The 19,604-nt window shown below is 43.1% G+C and overlaps 1 protein-coding gene and 1 non-coding gene across 2 annotated transcripts in view; both read left to right on the forward strand.

Moving 5' to 3' along the window:
- Positions 1–1,990: 1,990 nt before the first annotated feature.
- Positions 1,991–2,061, forward strand: TRNAG-GCC (transfer RNA glycine (anticodon GCC)). The gene has a single exon. It is a non-coding gene; the product is annotated as a tRNA-Gly (tRNA).
- Positions 2,062–2,107: 46 nt separating this feature from the next.
- The window catches only part of CRCP (CGRP receptor component), a 49,240-nt gene continuing 31,743 nt past the window's right edge, over positions 2,108–19,604 (forward strand). Inside the window, exons 1-4 of the mRNA XM_075905097.2 lie at positions 2,108–2,227; positions 5,659–5,695; positions 15,105–15,203; positions 16,392–16,486. Of these exons, the coding sequence (XP_075761212.1) occupies positions 2,220–2,227; positions 5,659–5,695; positions 15,105–15,203; positions 16,392–16,486 (239 nt within the window). The 5' untranslated portion in view covers positions 2,108–2,219. The remainder of the gene's footprint in view (positions 2,228–5,658; positions 5,696–15,104; positions 15,204–16,391; positions 16,487–19,604) is intronic.

The raw sequence follows: 19,604 nt of genomic DNA on the forward strand, positions 1-19,604 counted from the left end.
GGCAGGCATCCTCAGCCTTGGGAGCCCTGCTCCAATTAAATCTCTCCCCTCCTCCCCGCAGAGCCAGGCATGGAGGAACAATCTTACTTTTAAAGTGGCTGCTCCTGCCGCCTGGCCGCCTCAGCTCTTAGGTTGTAGGGGAGGCATCACATGGCCAGCTGCTCTGCTGGTCACGTGGGCCAGAGCAGCACGCGCTCTGCTCCCACCCAGCCTGGCGCCCCCCTAGCATGGCGCCCAGCAACTGCCCCCTCCTGCCCCCCCTTTGCTAGACTCTGTGGGCTCCTCACTCCCCCTCCCCCACCAGATTCGGCAGGGGTCCAGGTGAAAACCGGACACTTGGCAACTGAGATGCCGTGGAGAGACAAATTTTTGCATAAAAAAACCCAGATCCAGCTGCAACCCCCCCTGTAAGTTGCTCGCAACCCCACAGTTTGAGAAACGCTGCTGTAGGTGTTTGTCTCTCTCTGTGGGATTGGAGCAGACACAATTATATCTTAGGGCTTGGCTATAGACAGTGGATCATGTGATGTGTTCCGGGTGGAAACTAGAGGTATGTAGGTAAGAATAGGTCAGTAGGGTTCCTGTGTAGTGTGGTGTTTATGTGACTATTATTGACATCAACCTCAGCCTAGAACATCCACAGAGATCTGCTTCCTGGACACCGTAGTACAAATAAATGGTGGGATTTTCATTTACAGGTTGAACCTCTCTGGTCCAGGACTCTCTGGTCTGGCAACATCCCAGCAGCGAGTCCTGGAGGTCCAGTGGCAGGGAGCAGCGCTGGGAGTCTGGGGGCATGGCAGCCCTGGGGCTGGCTGTTGAGCCCTGGTGCTGGCCACAGAGCCCTGGTAGCCCCAGGACTGGTTGCAGAGCCCCGGGGGCCCTGGGGTGGTGGAGCCCAGGGGCAATGGAGCCCCAGCAGCCCCAGATCCACTGCAGTGCCCTGATAGCAGCAGAGCTTTGTGAAGCAGAGGGGTCCAACCTGTATATCTACTCAGGGGTGGATGAGAGTGCCGCGGGGCCCCGGGCAGCAAAATTTCACGGGGCCCCCCCTTTGACACTGCGCATGCGCCGTGGTGCCAAGGTGCATGCGCGGGGCCTCTGGAAGCACGGGGCCCGGGGCCGCCGCCCTGCTCGCCCTGCCCTAAATCCGCCGCTGTATCTACTCAGCAGAGTAAATCTAGTTTTCTCTGAGATTAAAGAAGACCATATGAATTGAATTATACACAAAGGGGTGCAAGAGAATGGAGGGGAGAAAGAATAGGATGAAATACATAGAACTGGGGAAAGGGATGAGGGAAATGGGAATAGTTTTTATGTATCTGTTGCAGAACTTGCAAAATTCTGCTTGCACATAGCTAATAATTGGTTGATTTGATGGACAAGTGAGATATGTTTTTTTCTCTATTATTATCCTGGTAAAGGGTAGCCCAGAATTTAGCACTAATGACATTCCAGGACATTTTTGAAGGGCTTCTATATGTCCTGAGTTTTCTGTCACAGTGACTAATTAATTTATAACAGGAAAATTGAATATTCCGCCCCCCTCCCCCCAACTATTGTCAGGATAAAAGGAGGCCAAGGATATTTTGAGTAAGTGAGTGAATTTTCAGGGCAGGTGTGCAAGGCATTGATTGGTTGGGCTCTTTTTGCTCAGAAAGCAAATAGAAACTAGATATTCATTTAATCTTAAATGAAATTTCTAAATCAGAGTCTCTCAAACTAGCAGTTGTGACTCTCAGGCGTTTGTGAGATTATTACATGGGTCACAAACTGTCAGCATTGACCCCCAAAACATGTCTTGCCTCCAGCATTTATAATAGCGTTAAATAGTAAAAAAAAAAAAAATCCTAATTTTGATGTATAAGGGGAGTTTGCACTAGAATTTTGTTGTGCAAAGAAACAATACAAACCTCTGAGGATCAACTAGGTAAAGGAACATAGCTAGGAAAGTACAAGTAGCTGGTTGCAGAGCCTTTCTTCATCATCAGCATTGGTGGTTCAGTGGTAGAATTCTCGCCTGCCACGCGGGAGGCCCGGGTTCGATTCCCGGCCAATGCAGTTGTGCTTTTTTTTTCTCTCTCTCTTTTCCCCACGCCGCACCCCCCCCCCCTCCGTAAAGGACTCCAGGCCGGCCTGGGCTAAGCCCCGCCCACAGAGCGCGAGGCCCCGCGCGGGAAGGACGGAGGCTGCGCTAGGCCGGGAGCGCTGAGGGCGGGATGGAAGTGTAAGGCACCGCGGCGCGTGCAGGCCGCTCCCGGGAGGGGGGGCGCTGAGAGGAGCCTGGGGGGTCAAAATGGGGCACAGCCGGGGGGAGGGGCGCCTCTGTGCGGGGCTTGGCTGCAGGGGCGCAGCGGGGGGGGAGGGGCAGCCCCGCTGTGGGGCAGGCCGGTTGGGGCTGGAGGGGGTCCCGGGGGTGTCCGGCTGTGGGGCAGCCCCGCTGTGGGGCAGGCCGGTTGTCGGGGCTGGAGGGGGTCCCGGGGGTGTCTGGCTGTGGGGCAGCCCCGCTGTGGGGCAGGCCGGTTGTCGGGGCTGGAGGGGGCCCCGGGGGTGTCTGGCTGTGGGGCAGGCCGGTTGGGGCTGGAGGGGGTCCCGGGGGTGTCTGGCTGTGGGGCAGCCCCGCTGTGGGGCAGGCCGGTTGGGGCTGGAGGGGGTCCCGGGGGTGTCTGGCTGTGGGGCAGCCCCGCTGTGGGGCAGGCCGGTTGTCGGGGCTGGAGGGGGTCCCGGAGGTGTCTGGCTGTGGGGCAGCCCCGCTGTGGGGCAGGCCGGTTGTCGGGGCTGGGGGGGGGGGGCCCGGGGGTGCCTGGCTGTGGGGCAGCCCCGCTGTGGGGCAGGCCGGTTGTCGGGGCTGGAGGGGGTCCCGGGTGCCTGGCGGCGCAGTGGGATGTGGCTGTGGAGGGCGAGGCGGCTGGGAGCGGGCCCTGGGGGGGGCGTTTCGAGGGGGGTTTCTCTGTCAGTGGGGCTGATCGAGACTGCAGCCTGGCAGGTGGGATCCAGCCCCACAGGGTTGCTCTGGTGAGGGGCAGTTGCCCCCCAGCCTGCGGGAGTGAGCGGTTCCCTTCACCCCTTTGCCAGCAGCTACTGCGGTCAAGGTCAGGGCGTAGCGGGTCCTGACCCTGCCGTGAGCTCTGGGGAGTGGACTCTTGCCCAGGGCTGAGCTGCCTTGATTGTGGTAGGACACTGTGCAAGTGCAGCATCCCACCCGCCACACTCCCCTCCTGCTCCTCAAGCAGGCCCTAGTCGAGGAAAATCTTCAGATAAAATTGTCCTGAAACTCTAGAGCAGTGGTTCCCAAACTGCCGGCTGGGACCCCACGGCGGATCACAACTCATTTTAATGGGGTCACCAAGACTGGCTCAGACTTGCTTGGGGTCTGGGGCCAAAGCCTGGCTTCAGCCCTGGGCAGCGGGGCTCAGATTACAAACCCCCTGCTTGTGGCTGAGGCCCTTGCTTGGCTTCAGCTTTGGTCCCGCACCTCCAGTACTGGGGCTATAGCTTTGCACGCTTCACCTCTGCAAAAAGTTGACACACGGCTTTGGTTTAGCAATAGAATATATTGCAATGTTACAATCATAAGGTGCCAATAATAATTATTTTATAATGAAGGGCTCCCAACAATAAAATAAACAGTATTCTATAAAGAAAAATCTTTTCAGTAATATTTCACGTAGAACTAGGGCTGTGAAAGGTTAACTAGTGAGGTTTACTGGTTACAGTTAACCAGTGGGGGCTGGAGCAGCCCCCCAACTCGCAGCGTGCTTCTCCAGCCCCCCACCGGGGCCTGCCACAGGAGGGAGCTGCTCCAGCCCAGCCAGAACAGCAGGCTCATGCACCCGCAGCAGGGGAAAGGAGATGCTCCAGCTTAGTCACAGGGGTAGAGGGGCCACTTTAGCCCAGCCAGAGTTGCCTTCATTTAATGGTTAAACATAAAGTTTAATTAACAAACTAAATGGGACTTTACATCCCTACTTAGGATTGCAATTAAGGCCATCAATAATTCTCTAAGGCAGTCTAATGCATTACTAAGGCCAGGTCTTCACTAGACCCAGAAGGTTGTCTTAAGGTACACAACTCCAGCTATGTAAATAATGTGGAGTTGGCATACCTTAAGCCAAGCTTGGTGCTGTCTTCACAAAGGGAGTCTGAAGGGAGCAAAGGCTCCTGTTGGCTTCCCTTACTCCTCACAACTGTGTTTCATTATGTTGTTCAGTTTAAAGTCCAGCTAGCCTGGCAAAATATAAACTGCTTGCAAAAAAATCCCAACTCTGAGCAGTTTGTTTGCCACCTATTGGTACCTGAAAAGTTTGGGCTGTTGTGCCCTGGAAGCCCCTGAACTGTAGACTTGAACATAATTTAAAAATCTCATTCTTCACAGAACTACATCCTGCAAACCTTGTGTTTACTGCACATAATCATCTTATTTTTTTAATTGGATGATTTTATTTGTGATTCTTCTATGTCATTATCTCAAGGAATGTCCCCAAACCATAGGGGTTTCCTGTGGAGACTGAAAGCAAAGATTCCAAAGAACTGCATTTGCCAAATAAACAAAAGCAATATGGTTTGTAAAATATGAATAAAAACTGGTGTGTGTGGTGTGTGTGTGTGAGAGTGAGTGAGAGCACTTACTTGCGGAAGTTTCTCTCAATTAAGTTTAGAAGGTCCCTTTAATTTAAAAACAATAATAGAACCCATGAAAGTTTGTAGAAGGCATTAAACTTATTTGAAGGAGATGAATGTGAGAGTTCCATTTAAAAAGTTGGCTGTCTGACACTATATTGTGTCTTTTTTATATGAAGCAACTCAGGCACCATGGGAAAAGTCCTTATTTTGTTTTGTTTGATAACTTTTTGTTGTTGTTACTACTGTCTGTTCAGCATAATGCGTTGCTCTGGTGAGGTATAGTGCTCTTGCCTATTTTTTAAACATAACATTTATTTATGTATTTTAAAATATAATTATAGTATTTTTTCCCAATTAAGAATGTCCTAATTAAGTAAATTTGCATAACTCAGAGCAAACTTGTTTAGCTTAACGATAGTGAATGGCAATTATTTTTTTTGTTGATGGGGATAGAATTATTATACATTTCACTTAATAGGGAAGCATTTGGCAGGTGTTGAGTGATGGGAAACTCTAAACTTCAGTCTGCTAATATGGAACTTTTCAAATAAACATTAAAAGAACAAAATAAAGATGAAATTTAATGACTATTATTCTTTCATTTGCGTTCTGTGCAGTATGCTTTTTTTTTAATAATCTTGTGTTAAGGGTCCACCTTCAGGGAATTTTTCACTATGATTATTTAGGATGTTAAGCCAGTCCAGGGGCTGTCCCAGTTAAGATGATTCTGTTGTGCAAGTTAAACACTTGATGATACAAATATTCTTACACAAATTAATTAATTGTGTAAGAATATTTGTAATAGCTGTGTTTGAAGTTTGTGAAAATAAGTAACTCCTAAAGGCAGCAATAGCTAGGAATTGTAGAGGATTTAACAGAATTAAATCTTGAAGATTTTATTTAAAAAATTCTCAGAATTTACTGAAAAATGTCCGTCCCGTCCCGGGTCTCCCCCCCCTCCCCCCGATCAGTAAAAAAGAGAGAATGGATTTGTGACCGTTTCTTTTGAGACATGCATAATTTTCTGTTTTTCAGGAAAGATGCAAATGCTGCATTGCTGAGTAACCTTGAGGTAAGTTAATTTGCTCCATGATTTTAAACTGACAACTTAACATCATCACAGCGAGTCAAAATATATTCTTTATGTCAATGAAAACATGGACCAGAGCAGATAAAAATGTCTCCAAGAAATCTGGGAGACCTGTTTGTGACTTTTGCTTTTTCACATGTGGATTTCTTTGTTTTTAATTAGCTTGGTAAAATGGGGGCTCTCATCCTGGTTTAAAAGGTGACTTAGAAATGATATTATTGGCACTGTTTGCATGACAAATATGAGCAGGGTTGGATTAGGGATGTAAGCAACTAGTTGACTACCTGATAAGCAAATGCTTATTGGGTAGTTAAGTAGGAACTCGACTAGTTGCTCCCCCCCACACTTGCTGCCTTTATCAGAGGGATGCAGCAAGGGGGCGGGGAGAGCACCGTCTACGTGGGGGGGCAGGAGAAGTAGAAGGCATCGGGGAAATGGCACAAGTGGGGATCGAAACAGTCCCACTCGTTCCGGTTGGACTGCTGCTCCTCTCCATTTGAAACGTACAAGAGCTACCTGTGGATTCCCGCTACTTTTCCCTTTGAAATATAACATTTCAAAGCAAGAGGCTCAACAGGATAGCAAGCACCCCCCTTACTGACTAATCGAATAGAAATTCCATCAACTACTCTATTAGCGAATTAATCGAAATTTAACATCCCTAGCTTGGATCCCAAATCAGTAATAAACCCCCAAATGTTAGAATTGTGTGTGTTCTTAAATCCATGAGAAAATAGTCCTTCAGAACATTTTAATTATCTCTCTCTTCATTCACATGTTTATGTTAATTTTCTGAATATCCTTACTTTGCATGTAGTATTCGTAATCTAGGGTTTGATTCTCCACTCTTTTACACCAGTTTTTCATCTGGGAAACTTCCCTGGTTTCTTTGCAGTTATACTTTTTACTCATCAGGCCCAAAATCTTTAAGTTGTCAACTTTGTATCCATAGAAAGTGATGCCTAAGGCCAGGTCTCCACTAGGGGGGCAAAGTCGAAGTAAGGTACACAACTCCAGCTATTTGAATAGCATACCTGAAGTCAACATACCTTAGTTCGACTTACCCCATCATCCCTACTGAGGGTATCGACAGGAGAAACTCTTTCATTGACTTCCCTTACTCTTCATGACCTGGGGGAGTACTCGGGTTGACATGAGCGTGACCGATGGTCCATTTAGTGCACCTTTATTAGAGCCACTAAACTGACCTCTGGGAGATGGTTCTCTGCAGCATTGATCTCCCAGTCAGTGAAGACAAGGCCTAAATGGAAAACCAGTTTTAAGAGAGAGCCAAGAGAATTATACAGATAAATCAAAAATGAATACTACAAAAAATAGAAACATGGACAAATTGCTAAGTATGAGTACAGAAGAATAGCACATGCATAGAAGGACAAACTCACAAAGACTAAGAGCCAAAATGCATAATTCGTAGAAGAGGCCATAAATGGCTGTAAAAAGAGGCTCTATAAGTAAAGAGTGAGAGAAAGACGAAGGAAAGTGTAGACCCAGTACTTAGTGGGAAGGGGAGTTAAGAATGGATGCCATTAAGAAAGCTGAGGTGTTAAATGCCTATTTTATTCACTCTTCACTAATAACGTTAATAGTGAATAGCTATTTAACACAGTTAATATTAGCCAGGGGAAAGGTGTGCGAACATTAGGTAAATTAGGTGTATTCAGGTAAGCAGGGCCTGATGAAATTCACCTTAGAATTAGGGAGCTAGATGAAGCAATCATTAGTGATTATCTTTGCGAGCTCATGGCGAACAGGTGAGGTCTCATATCTGGACAGGTACAGAATACTTATCTTTAGAAAGAGGACCCATATAAAGCAATAATATCAATATGTGAAAAGATGCTGGAATCAATTATGTAAGCACTTACTGGATAATGAGGTAATAAATAATAGCCAACATGGATTTGTCAAGAATAGGTTGGTCTGCCATGATTTGATTTCTGTCTTTGAGTTAGTGACCTAGTGGATGGGAAGAAGCTGTAGGCATGATATATATTAGGGTATGTCTATACAGCACACTTATTTCAAAATAAGCTATTCCGGAATAGTTATTCCGAAATAGTTTTTCGAAATAGCACATCTACACTGCAGGGAAGCCTCAAAATTAGTCCAAACTAGGCTTCCCTAATGTAGATGTGCTATTTTGATTTAGAGCCCCTGGAGGCACTGAGGAGGAATAACTTAGAATGGCCTTGGTGAGGAGCTATTTTGAAATAGCAGGAGTGGAGAGTCTCCATATGCTTATTTCAAAATAACTATTTCGGAAAAGGCGTTATTTCTCCTAGAATGAGGTTTGGGACTTCAATCACCCTGACATCTGTTGGGAGACCAATACAGCAGTACACAGGCAATCCAGGAATTTTTTGGAGAATGTTGTGGGGATAACTTCTTAGTACAAGTGCTGAAGGATCTGAACAGGGGACGTGCGCAGCTTGACCTTCTGCTCACAAACAGGGAGGAACTAATTGGGGAAGTAGAGGTGGGTGACAGCCTCGGAAGCAGTGATCATGACATGGTAGATTTCAGGATCCTGACCAAAGGGAGAAAAGAGAGTAGTAAAATACACACCTTGGATTTCAGAAAAGCAGACTTTAAGTCCCTCAGAGACCTGATGGGCAGAATCCCCTGGGATGCTAACATAAAGGGGAAAGGAGTCCAGGAGAGCTAGCAGTATTTTAAAGAAGCCTTATTGAAGGCACAGAAAGAAACCATTCCAATGTGTAGCAAGAGAAGCAAACATGGTAGGAGACCGGATTGGCTTACAGGGGAAATCCTTGGTGAACTTAAGCACAAAAAGGGAGCTTATAAAAAGTGGAAACTTGGACAAATGACCAGGGAGAGCTATACATGTATAGCTTAAGAATGCCGGAGGGTTATCAGGAAGATGAAAGTGCAATTGGAATTGTGACTGGCAAAGGATGTGAAGGATAACAAGAAAGATTTCTACAGGCATGTTAGCAAGAAGAAGGTGATCAGAGAGGGTGTGGGGCCCCTATAGGATGAAGGAGATAACCTAGTGACAGAAGATGTGGGGAAAGCTGAAGTACTCCATGCTTTCTTTGTCTCTGTCTTCACGGACAAGGTCAGCTGCCAGACTAATTCGCTAAGTTACGTAAGATGGGATGAAGATGGACAGCCCTTGGTGGGTAAAGAACAGGTTAGGAACTATTTAGAAAAGCTAAACGTACACAAATCCATGAGTCCGGACTTAATGCATCCGAGGGTACTGAGGAAGTTGGCAAATGTCATTGAGGAGCCTTTGGCTATTATCTTTGAAAAGTCATGGAGATCGGGAGAGATCCTGGATGATTGGAAAAAGGCAAATATAGTGCCCATCTTCAAAAAAGGGAAGAAGGACCATCCAGGGAACTATAGGCCGGTCAGTCTTACCTTGGTCACTGGAAAAATCATGGAAGGGATCCTTAAGGAATCCATTTTGAGGCATTTGGAAGAGGGGAAAGTGATCAAGAATAGTCAGCATGGATTCACAAAGGGCAAGTCGTGCCTGACCAATCTGATTAGCTTTTATGATGAGGTAACTGGCTCTGTAGACAAGGGCAAGTCAGCGGATATGATGTACCTTGACTTTAGCAAGGCTTTTGATATGGTCTCCCACAATATTCTTGCCAGCAAGTTAAGGGAATGTGGATTGGATAAATGGACGGTAAGATGGATAGAAAGCTGGCTAGACGGTCGGGCCCGGCCGGTAGTGATCAACGGCTCGATGTCAGGATGGTGGTCGGTTTCTAGTGGAGTGCCCCAAGGTTCGGTTCTAGGACCGCTTTTGTTCAATATCTTTATTAATGACCTGGATGAGGGGATGGATTGCACCCTCAGCAAGTTTGCAGATGATACTAAGCTGGGGGGAGAAGTAGATACACTCGAGGGCAGAATTAAGGTCCAGAGTGACTTAGACAAACTGGAGGATTGGGCCACAAGAAATCTGATGAGGTTCAACAAGGACAAGTGCAGAGTCCTGCACTTGGGATGGAAGAATCCCAAGCATTGTTACAGGCTGGGGACCAACCAGCTAAGTAGTAGTTCTGCAGAAAAGGACCTGGGGTTTACAGTGGATGAGAAGCTGGATGTGAGTCAACAGTGTGCCCTTGTGGCCAAGAAGAATAATGGCATATTAGGTTGCATTAGGAGGAGAATTGCCAGCAAATCCAGAGATGTGATTATTCCCCTTTATTTGGCTTTGGTGAGGCCACATCTGGAGTATTACAAAAAGGATGTGGACGCATTGGAGAGGGTCCAGCGGAGGGCAACCAAAATGATTAGGGGGCTGGAGCATATGACCTATGAGGAGAGGCTGAGGAAGTTGGGTCTGTTTAGTCTGCAGAAGCAAAGTGTGAGGGGGGATTTGATAGCAGCCTTCATCTTCCTTAAGGGAGGTTCCAAAGAGGATGGAGAAAGGCTGTTCTCGGTAGTGATGGATGGCAGAACAAGGAACAATGGTCTCAAGTTGTGGTGGGAGAGGTCCAGGTTGGATATTAGGAAAAACTATTTCACTAGGGAGTGGTGAAGCACTGGAATGGGTTACTTAGGAAAGTAGTGGTGTTTCCATCCCTAGAGATTTTTAAGTCTCTGCTTGACAAAGCCCTGGCTGGGTTGATTTAGTTGGGATTGGTCCTGCCTAGAGCAGGGTGCTGGACTTGATGACCTTCTGAGGTCTCTTCCAGCTCTATGGTTCTATGATTTTATGATTCTAAGGTTTTACCATGTTATATAAGAAACGTCCACCTTTTTTTTTTTTCTAGTGAAGAGCAGGGTTTGCAAGCCTCCTTTTTTACACTCTTCTGAGTGAAAGTACCTTTTTGGTGATGGTAAAATAGAAATGTGACATTTGTAAATTCAACCATGTAGCTTTAGAATTTTAGTATTTTATTTTTAAAGGCTTTAAAAACTGTACTTTTTCAGATTATTTCCTTGCTGACCTTTTGGGTTTACACATCTATTTTGTCATAATTTTGTGATAAGTATTGAAGTGTTTGACTAGGGTGTAGTATACCACCTGGCAGTCATTAAAAGAGCTTTGAGGAAGTATTTGAAAGGAACTTTCTTGTTTAAGAAATAGAAACTAGCCATGGCTTTATTTCATAGGATATAGGTGTAGTATTAAATGTCCGTTTTAAGAACTGTAGAACAGAATGCAAGAAGTACTGAAGAGATTATCACTTGCCTAATCAATTCTTTCCATTACTTCTGTGTATATCTTTTCAATCATGCAAGGATGTTATGGTAAAATTGGATACAAATCCCGTCATTCATATGCAAGGAGAATTCTTGCATTGTGTAAGTCTTCTGGCACCCCAGAACAATGGCCTGATGCAGTGAGGTGCTTTGCAGATTGGACACTTAATTATATGTGCTAAACTTACTTTAAAGCCACTTTCTGTCCCTCATTCTGCAACATCATAATCTTAGCCTCAATATCTCCCCACTATTGCTAAATACACCCATATGTGCTAAGTGAGAAAGTGAAAGGAAGTGGAAAATTGAATTACTGAAGATTCTGCTTATTCACCATTTCCCTTTTTCAGCATAGTTGTCTCAGCACATAGAGCTTTTTAATTCTTTTCAGAAAGAGGTTTGCAGTCTGCAGTGGCAGGCATTTTAAGCACATATTTTAAACAGTTTTCAGTGTACAAACTCTTCTAAAACTTGGATCCTGTTTTCCTTAGGCTGTTATTTGGTGCTTCTTTCCTTTGTACTGCAATTTGACCAGGATGTCTAAATCAGTCAGTGCCAAACTAATATTTTGGCACTAAAAATGGTCAGAATAAAGCACAGAACTGTGAATCAGGAGATTTGAGTTCCGTCCTTGATTATTTAAAAAAGATTTCCTTTTGTGCCTCCTTTTCATCGTCTGCAAAACAACACTTTCCTGTCTCAATATTGAATTGATATGTATTATGGTATATGGTTAATGTGTACACAGTGCTTTGAGATCCTTAGGTGGAAAGTGCTATAGACATGTACAATGAAGAGGGGAAAACAATAACAGAATATGTGGAAATGGTGCAGGTGCTTAATGGCTTCTTCATTTTGGTTTTCACCAAGAAGGTTGGTAGTGATTGGGCACCTAACATGAAAATGCCAATGAAAATGGGGTGGGTTCAGAAGCAAAAATATGGAAAGAACAAGTTGAAGTCTTAAAGTCACCAGGGCATGATGAAATGCATCTTAGAATACTCAAGGAGCTGACTGAAGAGATATCTGAGCCATTAGCTATTATCTTTAAAAGAGGAGAGAGATTCCACTTGACTGGAAAAGGTCAAATATAGTACCTATCTATAAAAGGGTTGGGTGGGGAGGACAACCCAGTGAACTACAGATGAGTCACCTTAATTTCTGTACCAGGAAAGATAGTGAAGCAAAACATTCAGCAATCAATTTGCAAACATCTGGAAGATAATAAGGTGATAAGTAATAGTCAGCATGGATTTGTTCAAAACAAATTGTGTTAAACTGACCTGATAGCTTTCTTTGACAGGGTAATAAGCCTTGTAGATAGAGAGGAAGTGGTAGGTGTGGTATATCTAGACTTTAATGAGGCTTTTGATATAGTCTTGCATGACTTTTTCATTAACACATTTCAGAAGTACAACATAGATGGGGCTACTGTTAGGTGGGAGTGTAACTGGTAAGATAACCATTTCCAGAGAGTAGTTATCAATGGTTCATAGTCATGTAAGAAGGGCATAACTGGGGTTCCAGAGTGATCTGTTTGAGGATCAGTTCTGTTAAGTGATATAGATAATGGCATAGGCATATAAAGTTTGTGGATTATACCAAGCTGGGAGGGATTGCAACTGCTTTGGAGGATAGGATTGAAGAAATGGTCTGAAGTAAATAGGATGAAGTTTAATAAGGAAAAATGCAAAGTACTCAACATAGGAAGGAACAATCAGTTGCACACTTACAAATTGGGAAATGACTGCCTAGAAAGGAGTACTGCAGAAAAGGATCTAGGGGTCACAGTGAACCACAAGCTAAACATGAGTCAATAGTGTAACACTGTTGTAAAAAAAAAAAAAAAGTGAACACTATTCTGGGATGCATTAGCAGGAGTGTTGTAAGCAGGACATGAGAAGTAATTCTTTCTCCCTATTCTGTGTTGATTAGGCCGTAGCTGGAGAATTGTGTCCAGTTTTGGGCGCCACATTTAAGGAAAGATGTGGACAACTTGGAGAAAGTCCAGAGAAGAGCAACAAAAATGATTAAAAGTCTAGAAAACATGAGCTTTGAGGGCAGATTAAAAGTACTGGGTTTGTTTAGTCTGGAAAAGAAAGAACTGAGATGGGCACAACAATTTTCAAGTACCTAAAAGTTTGTTACAAGGAGGAAGGAGAAAAATTGTTCTTAACCTCTGATAAGACAAGAAGCAATAGTCTTAAATTGCAGCATCGGAAAATTAGGTTGAACATTAGGAACAACTTCCTAACTGTCAGGGTAGTTAACTACTGGAATAAATTGATCAGGGATGTTGTGGAACCTCCATAATTGAAGATTTTTAAGAGCAGATTAGATGAACATCTGTCAGGGTGGTCTAGATGCTGCTTGTTCCTGCCATTAGTTCAGGGGACTGGATTTGATGACCTCTTGAGATCCCTGAGGATATGTCTAAACTACATCCCTTTTTCAATAAAGGAATGTAAATTAGACATATCAAAAATTGCAAATGAAGCCGGGATTTGTATTTCCCACGCTTCATTTGCATAATGGCATCCATGGTGGTGTGTGTTTTTTTTTTTTTTTTTTTTTGAAAAAACGCTTTTCGGGAAAAAAAACAACCCCATGGTCAAGATGGGGATCTTTCGACAGAAATGCCCCCATTTTGAAAGAGCCTGTAACCTAAAAAATGGGGTTATAGGATCTTTCAAAACGGGGGCATTTCTGTCAAAAAATCCCCATTTTAATTGAGGTGTTTCCCCCCTCCCCGAAAAGCAGCTTTTCAAAAAAAAAAACACAAAAAACAAACCATGGATGCCATTATGCAAATGAAGCGCAGGAAATTCAAATCCCGGCTTCATTTGCCATTTCAATATGTCTTAATTTACATCCCTTTATCGAAAAAGGGATGTAGTTTTAGACATACCCTTACAATCCTATGATGCTATGAAGATTATAGGAAATATCTCATGTATGATTAGGATACTAGTCATGTAAGGACTGTACTGATCAAGATAAAGGAAGGGGGAATTTTGCACAATTTCTTCCTGATCGCCTTCTGAAAGAGAAAATATTACAAAAGAGTTTGAATAAGTAAAGTGTACATTCACTTTCCCTCATATAATGGGGAATATTTATCTGTATGTTGGTTTTGTGGAATCAGTGTCCTCTTTCAAGGCCTAATTTTGTTATTTTTAATTATACTGTATTCAGTACATAAAGACTCCATTTGTTTGAGGGTGTATTACAGCAACATTTGTGGTAATGGCAGAATTAGCTTTAGAACTGGTAATAATCGTATTTCATTTCATAATTTTATGAACCAGTAATTTTTACAAGGCCGCTTGTGGTGACCACTTTTTCTTTTGAGGCTTTTGGGTAAGGCTTCAAGAAGTAGTGATAGTCCATTAAAATATCAACACGGTTTGGCCCAACAATTTTTACATCTTTTTGTTCAACATAATTAAAACCCTACCAATGTCACAGCCTTGAAAAATGGGGTCACAGACTGTGAAATCTGGTCTTCCCTGAGAAATCTGAAGTTTTGTGCGTTTTTACCTTAGACTGTGCAGACTTCACAGGGGAGACCACTGTTTCTCAGATTGCAGATCCTGACCCTAAAAGTGTAGCCGGGGAAGGGGGCGCAGTGTTAATTTAGGGGGGTTGGAGTATTCCCATCCTTACTTGTGTGCTGGAGAACAGCAGCTGTTGGCTGGGTGCCCACTTTTGAAGAGGCTGTGGCAGCGGCAGCAAGAAAGTAAAGATAGCAGTAGTGCATCCACTCTTATAATAATCCTGTGACCCACCCTACAACTCCTTTTTGGCTCCAGACTCCTACAACTATAGACTGAAATTTCAGATGTAAATATCTAAAATAATGAAATTCAATTATTTTTAAAATCCTATAACAGTGAAATTGACCAAAATGGTTCCTGAATTTGGTAGGACTCTAAATAATACTTCAAGACCAGTAATCCTAAATTAGAACGAGCTACTGTCTCATTTCTTGTATACATTTTTTTTCTGTTACTAAAATGTGCTTCATTTTAATCACCCAGTCAATTAGGGCAACATAATCTTTTTTATTTGGTAATATTTTAATAACATATTTTTAAAAAACTGCAGTAGAAAAAATGTTTAACTAATTCAAAAAATCTTGTAAAGTATTTTAGTAATAAAAGACTTTTTTTTGTTTTAGGTGTTCCAGCTATTAACCGAACTTAAGCAGCAGCGCAAAGATAGTGGAAAACACAAACAGAGCTCTGGCCAGCAAAATCTGAACACCATTATGTATGAAGTGAGTATAGTTATAAAACCATGTTATGCTCACATCTTGAATACTTCATACAGATGTGGTTGCTTCATCTTAAAAAGGCATATTGGCATTTAATTCAGATGACAGGCTTGGATAAGTTGCAAGATGTATTATCTGTCATCTTGGATTCTCATTCATTTAATCAAAGAAATAAAATCTAACATGTCCTTTAAAAGCATATGTTAGTGAAAAAGATAGAGAACAAAGAAGTGAATTTTCACTAAAAATATTTGAATGAATTATTTTAGTATCTTTGTAAAGTTTGTTTTTAATTGTAATCTGCATAAATAACTTGTGAGCTCTTTGAGAAAATACTGCCAAATACGCTGATTAAAAGACTCTTAAAACATCTGAATACTAGAAGCCTTTGTTTCAGCTTTGTGGAGCTTACATTAGCTATTTATGACCTAGTAATTAGTTCCACACTCACTGAATTCTTGGACACTTGGCAGAAAATAAGTTTACATTGTCCCAAGGATGAATAAGATAGTTATTCAGTCCAACATTAACAACAACTGGCCTTTTTAAACAAGCTTTTGAGACTCTCTGTATTGTTAGAATTATACATATTATAGCTTTTAAAAACATTCTAAATATCTAATGCTGTGAGAAATATTTTGGTCAATTTGATTTGCCAGTTATGATCATTTCATTCAAATTGATAATGAAAATTTGTTACAGGTGAATATTCTTTTAATTGTATGTGTTTAAATGCTTAGCACTGAAAAAGAACCTTTCATCCCATATACCTCAGTGCACTTTGCAAATATGGGTAGATATCCCCATGTTATAGGTGAAGTTACAGGAAGGTTAAGTGATTTTTCCAATGCAACAGAGGGAACTTTCATAGTTGGGTTAGAAGAACATAGGAGTTTCTATATTTCTCTAAGAATCAACTTCAGCGGGGTTTCCTTGTAAAATGCTGGAATAATTGCCAACACATAATGACTGTTTTATGTACTGCCTGTTGCTTACACTATCATTAGAAATGAACATGGTCTCTGAGAATCAAGGCAGATCCAAATAACTATGCCAAATATGACAGCACATTCCGTCTTCTGAAAGAAGTTAAAGAACTTAGTTTCCCATTCAGACTTCTCTCAAAAGGTGTGAAGAGATTTTTCATAACATAAAGTGGAGTAACCTATGCTTTTTTCCAACCTTGTGCAGACATTAAAATACATATCCAAAACACCGTGCAGATTCCAAAGTCCTGAGGTTGTAAGAGATTTCCTCATAGCAACAAAAGGCCATAAACTAACCAAGTAAGTAAAGATCTCCTTTTGAGTCTGTGTTTGTGAGTGCATGAGAATATTCAAAATCAGCTCTTCTTAAACAGAATGTAATTATTTGTCTGCTTTGAATCATAGAACCATAGAGCTGGAAGAGACCTCAGAAGGTCATCACGTCCAGCCCCCTGATCTAGGCAGGACCAATCCCAACTAAGTCAACCCGGCCAGGGCTTTGTCAAGCCGGGACTTAAACACCTCTAGGGATGGAGACTCCACTACCTCCCTAGGTAACCCATTCCAGTGCTTCACCACCCTCCTAGTGAAATAGTTTTTCCTAATATCCAACCTGGACTTCTCCCATCACAACTTGAGCCCATTGCTCCTTGCTCTGCCATCTGTCACTACTGAGAACAGCCTCTCTCCATCCTCTTTGGAACCACCCTTCAGGAAATTGAAGGCTGCTATCAAATCCTCCCTCACTCTTCGCTTCTGCAGACTAAACAGATCCAAATCTCTCAGCCTCTCCTCACAAGTCATATGCTCCAGCCCCCTAATCATTTTGGTTGCCCTCCGCTGGACCCTCTCCAATGCGTCCACATCCTTTTTGTAATGGGGGGGCCCAGAACTGGATACAATACTCCAGATTTGGCCTCACCAAAGCCGAATAAAGGGGAATAATGACATCTTTGGATCTGCTGGCAGTGCTCCTCGTAATGCAACCTAATATGCCATTAGCCTTCTTGGCTACAAGGGCACACTGGTGACTCATATCCAGCTTCTCATCCACTGTAACCCACAGGTCCTTTTCTGCAGAACTACTACTTAACTGGTTGGTCCCCAGCTTGTAACTATGCTTGGGATTCTTCCGTCCCAAGGGCAGGATTCTGCACTTGTCCTTGTTGAACCTCATCAGATTTCTTGTGGCCCAATCCTCCAATTTGTCCAAGTCACTCTGGACCCTATCTCTGCCCTCAAGCGTATCTACCTCTCCCCCTTGCTTAGTGTCATCCACAAACTTGCTGAGGGTGCAATCCATCCCTCATCCAGGTCATTAATAAAGAAATTGGTTTATTTTTCTAATCAATTTCACAGAAAAAGAAGGGCAAATTTTAATTTCTTTGTCCAAACTATACTTTTCTTGTCAGATGAAGACCTACACACATACACATTTGCTTTAAGTGGATGTTTGCCAACATTTTCTGTTTGCCTGTATTTCCCTTAGTGTTCAACATGAGTTCTCATAGTCAAAATGGAAAGAAGTCTTAAAAATGTTTGCTGAGATAGAAACTATTTGAAGTGGATTGATTTTCATAAAAAAGAGGGGCACTAAGAGACACCTCAGTGTATTGTCACCTTGCACATTACTAGCCTCAGAAAAATTAATCCATTCCTAAAATAGTGGATGGCTCCTCAGCAAAGAATAGGCAGTGTGACAGATAATGAAGTCCCAGTGAAGATGTATGGGCAATTTGTAATCTGTTGAAGAAACTAATTATTGCCTGAGTCTCTGAGTTGCAGGTGTTCAGTATTTCCCAGGAGCCATACCCTCTAATTTATTCATGTTGAGCAAATTAAGATCATCCTGCCCCTGTGTTCCTTGAACACTACAAGTAAGTCTTCTGTGATTTCCAGGAAATGTGTGTTCACTTGAATCAACAAACAGACAGCAGCCTGTCTCTTCTGGGCAATTCAGAGTAGAATCATAGAACCATAGAGCTGGAAGAGACCTCAGAAGGTCATCAAGTCCAGCCCCGTGCCCTAGAAGTTTGACTGGCTTCCTTCATACCTACAACAAGCTTCCAAAACATGTGTGAATGGATATTCCTACCGCCTGAATGGGTATTCCTAGTGCCTTTTTCCACCTTGCAGCAGACTGGGAGTGAAGTCTGTCATACATTTTCAGACTCATGAGAATTGGGAGGAGTGAGTACATTTCCCCCTTTTGCATAGCTTTAAATTATCTTTTTCCATCTTTCCTTTTTCAAACGCAGCTTTTCACAAAGGCTCATTTGTTTTCTTAACTCTTGCTTTACACCACAAGGGACCAGTGTACTCCACGTGGACACTCTGACTACTTTTTTCTTCTCTGGAGATTTCATAAAGAAATCTTGCTCTAGGGAGAAGTCTGACTTAGTCCTGTCCAAAAAGAGGACACACGTTAAAAAAATTTCTTCAAGGAGCATCCCTGGGGGTGCTCCACCTTAGGTGTCTTGGGCGCGGCTGCGCGCCTAGTCAGAGATAGTTGATAGCCGTGCTCTCTGGTGTGCCGCGCATGCCTAGATGAGCCCCCCACCTAAGGAGGGCTGCCTCACTACCCAAGGTCAATGGTCGGACCAGAATCCAGCTTCCACATAAACGTTCTGGAGCTCAGGGCAGTATTCTACACGTGTCAACACTTCCTACATCAAATAAAAATTGTACAATTCAGATTTTCACGGACAATCAGGCAACAACTTTTTACATAAACAGGCAAGGATCTTTCCTGTTATGCAGAGAAGCTGTCCGCCTCTGGACATGGTGCATAGTGTATGACAGGCCTCATACCTCCCGGGCAGAGACAATCTAATGGCCAACAGACTCAGCAGAAACTTCAAATCCGAGCACGAATGGGAACTGGATCCATTGATATTATAAAAGCTTGAAAAAGGAAAGATGGAAAAACACTTGGAAGGTAATAAAGTGATAGGGAATAGCCAGCATGGGTTTGTGAAGAACAAGTCATGCCAAACTAATCTGATAGCTTTCTTTGATAGGATAATGAGCCTTGTGGATAAGGGAGAAGCGGTGGATGTCATATACCTAGACTTTAGTAAGGCATTTGATACGGTCTCGCATGATATTCTTATTGATAAACTAGGCAAATATAACTTAGATAGGGCCACGATAAGGTGGGTGCATAATTGGCTGGATAACCGTAGTCAGAGAGTTGTTGTTAATGGTGCTAAATCCTGCTGGAAAGGGATAACAAGTAGAGTTCCTCAAGGGTCTGTTTTGGGACCCGTACTGTTCAATATCTTCATCAATGATGTAGATATTGGGATAGAGAGTACGCTTATTAAGTTTGCAGATGATACCAAACTGGGTGGGGTTGCAACTTCTTTGGAGGATAGGGACATAATTCAAAATGACCGTAGCAAGTTAGAGAAATGGT

The sequence above is a fragment of the Pelodiscus sinensis genome, chromosome 21, assembly GCF_052426305.1.
Source record: "Pelodiscus sinensis isolate ZL-2025 chromosome 21, ASM5242630v1, whole genome shotgun sequence".
Taxonomy (NCBI): domain Eukaryota; kingdom Metazoa; phylum Chordata; order Testudines; family Trionychidae; genus Pelodiscus; species Pelodiscus sinensis.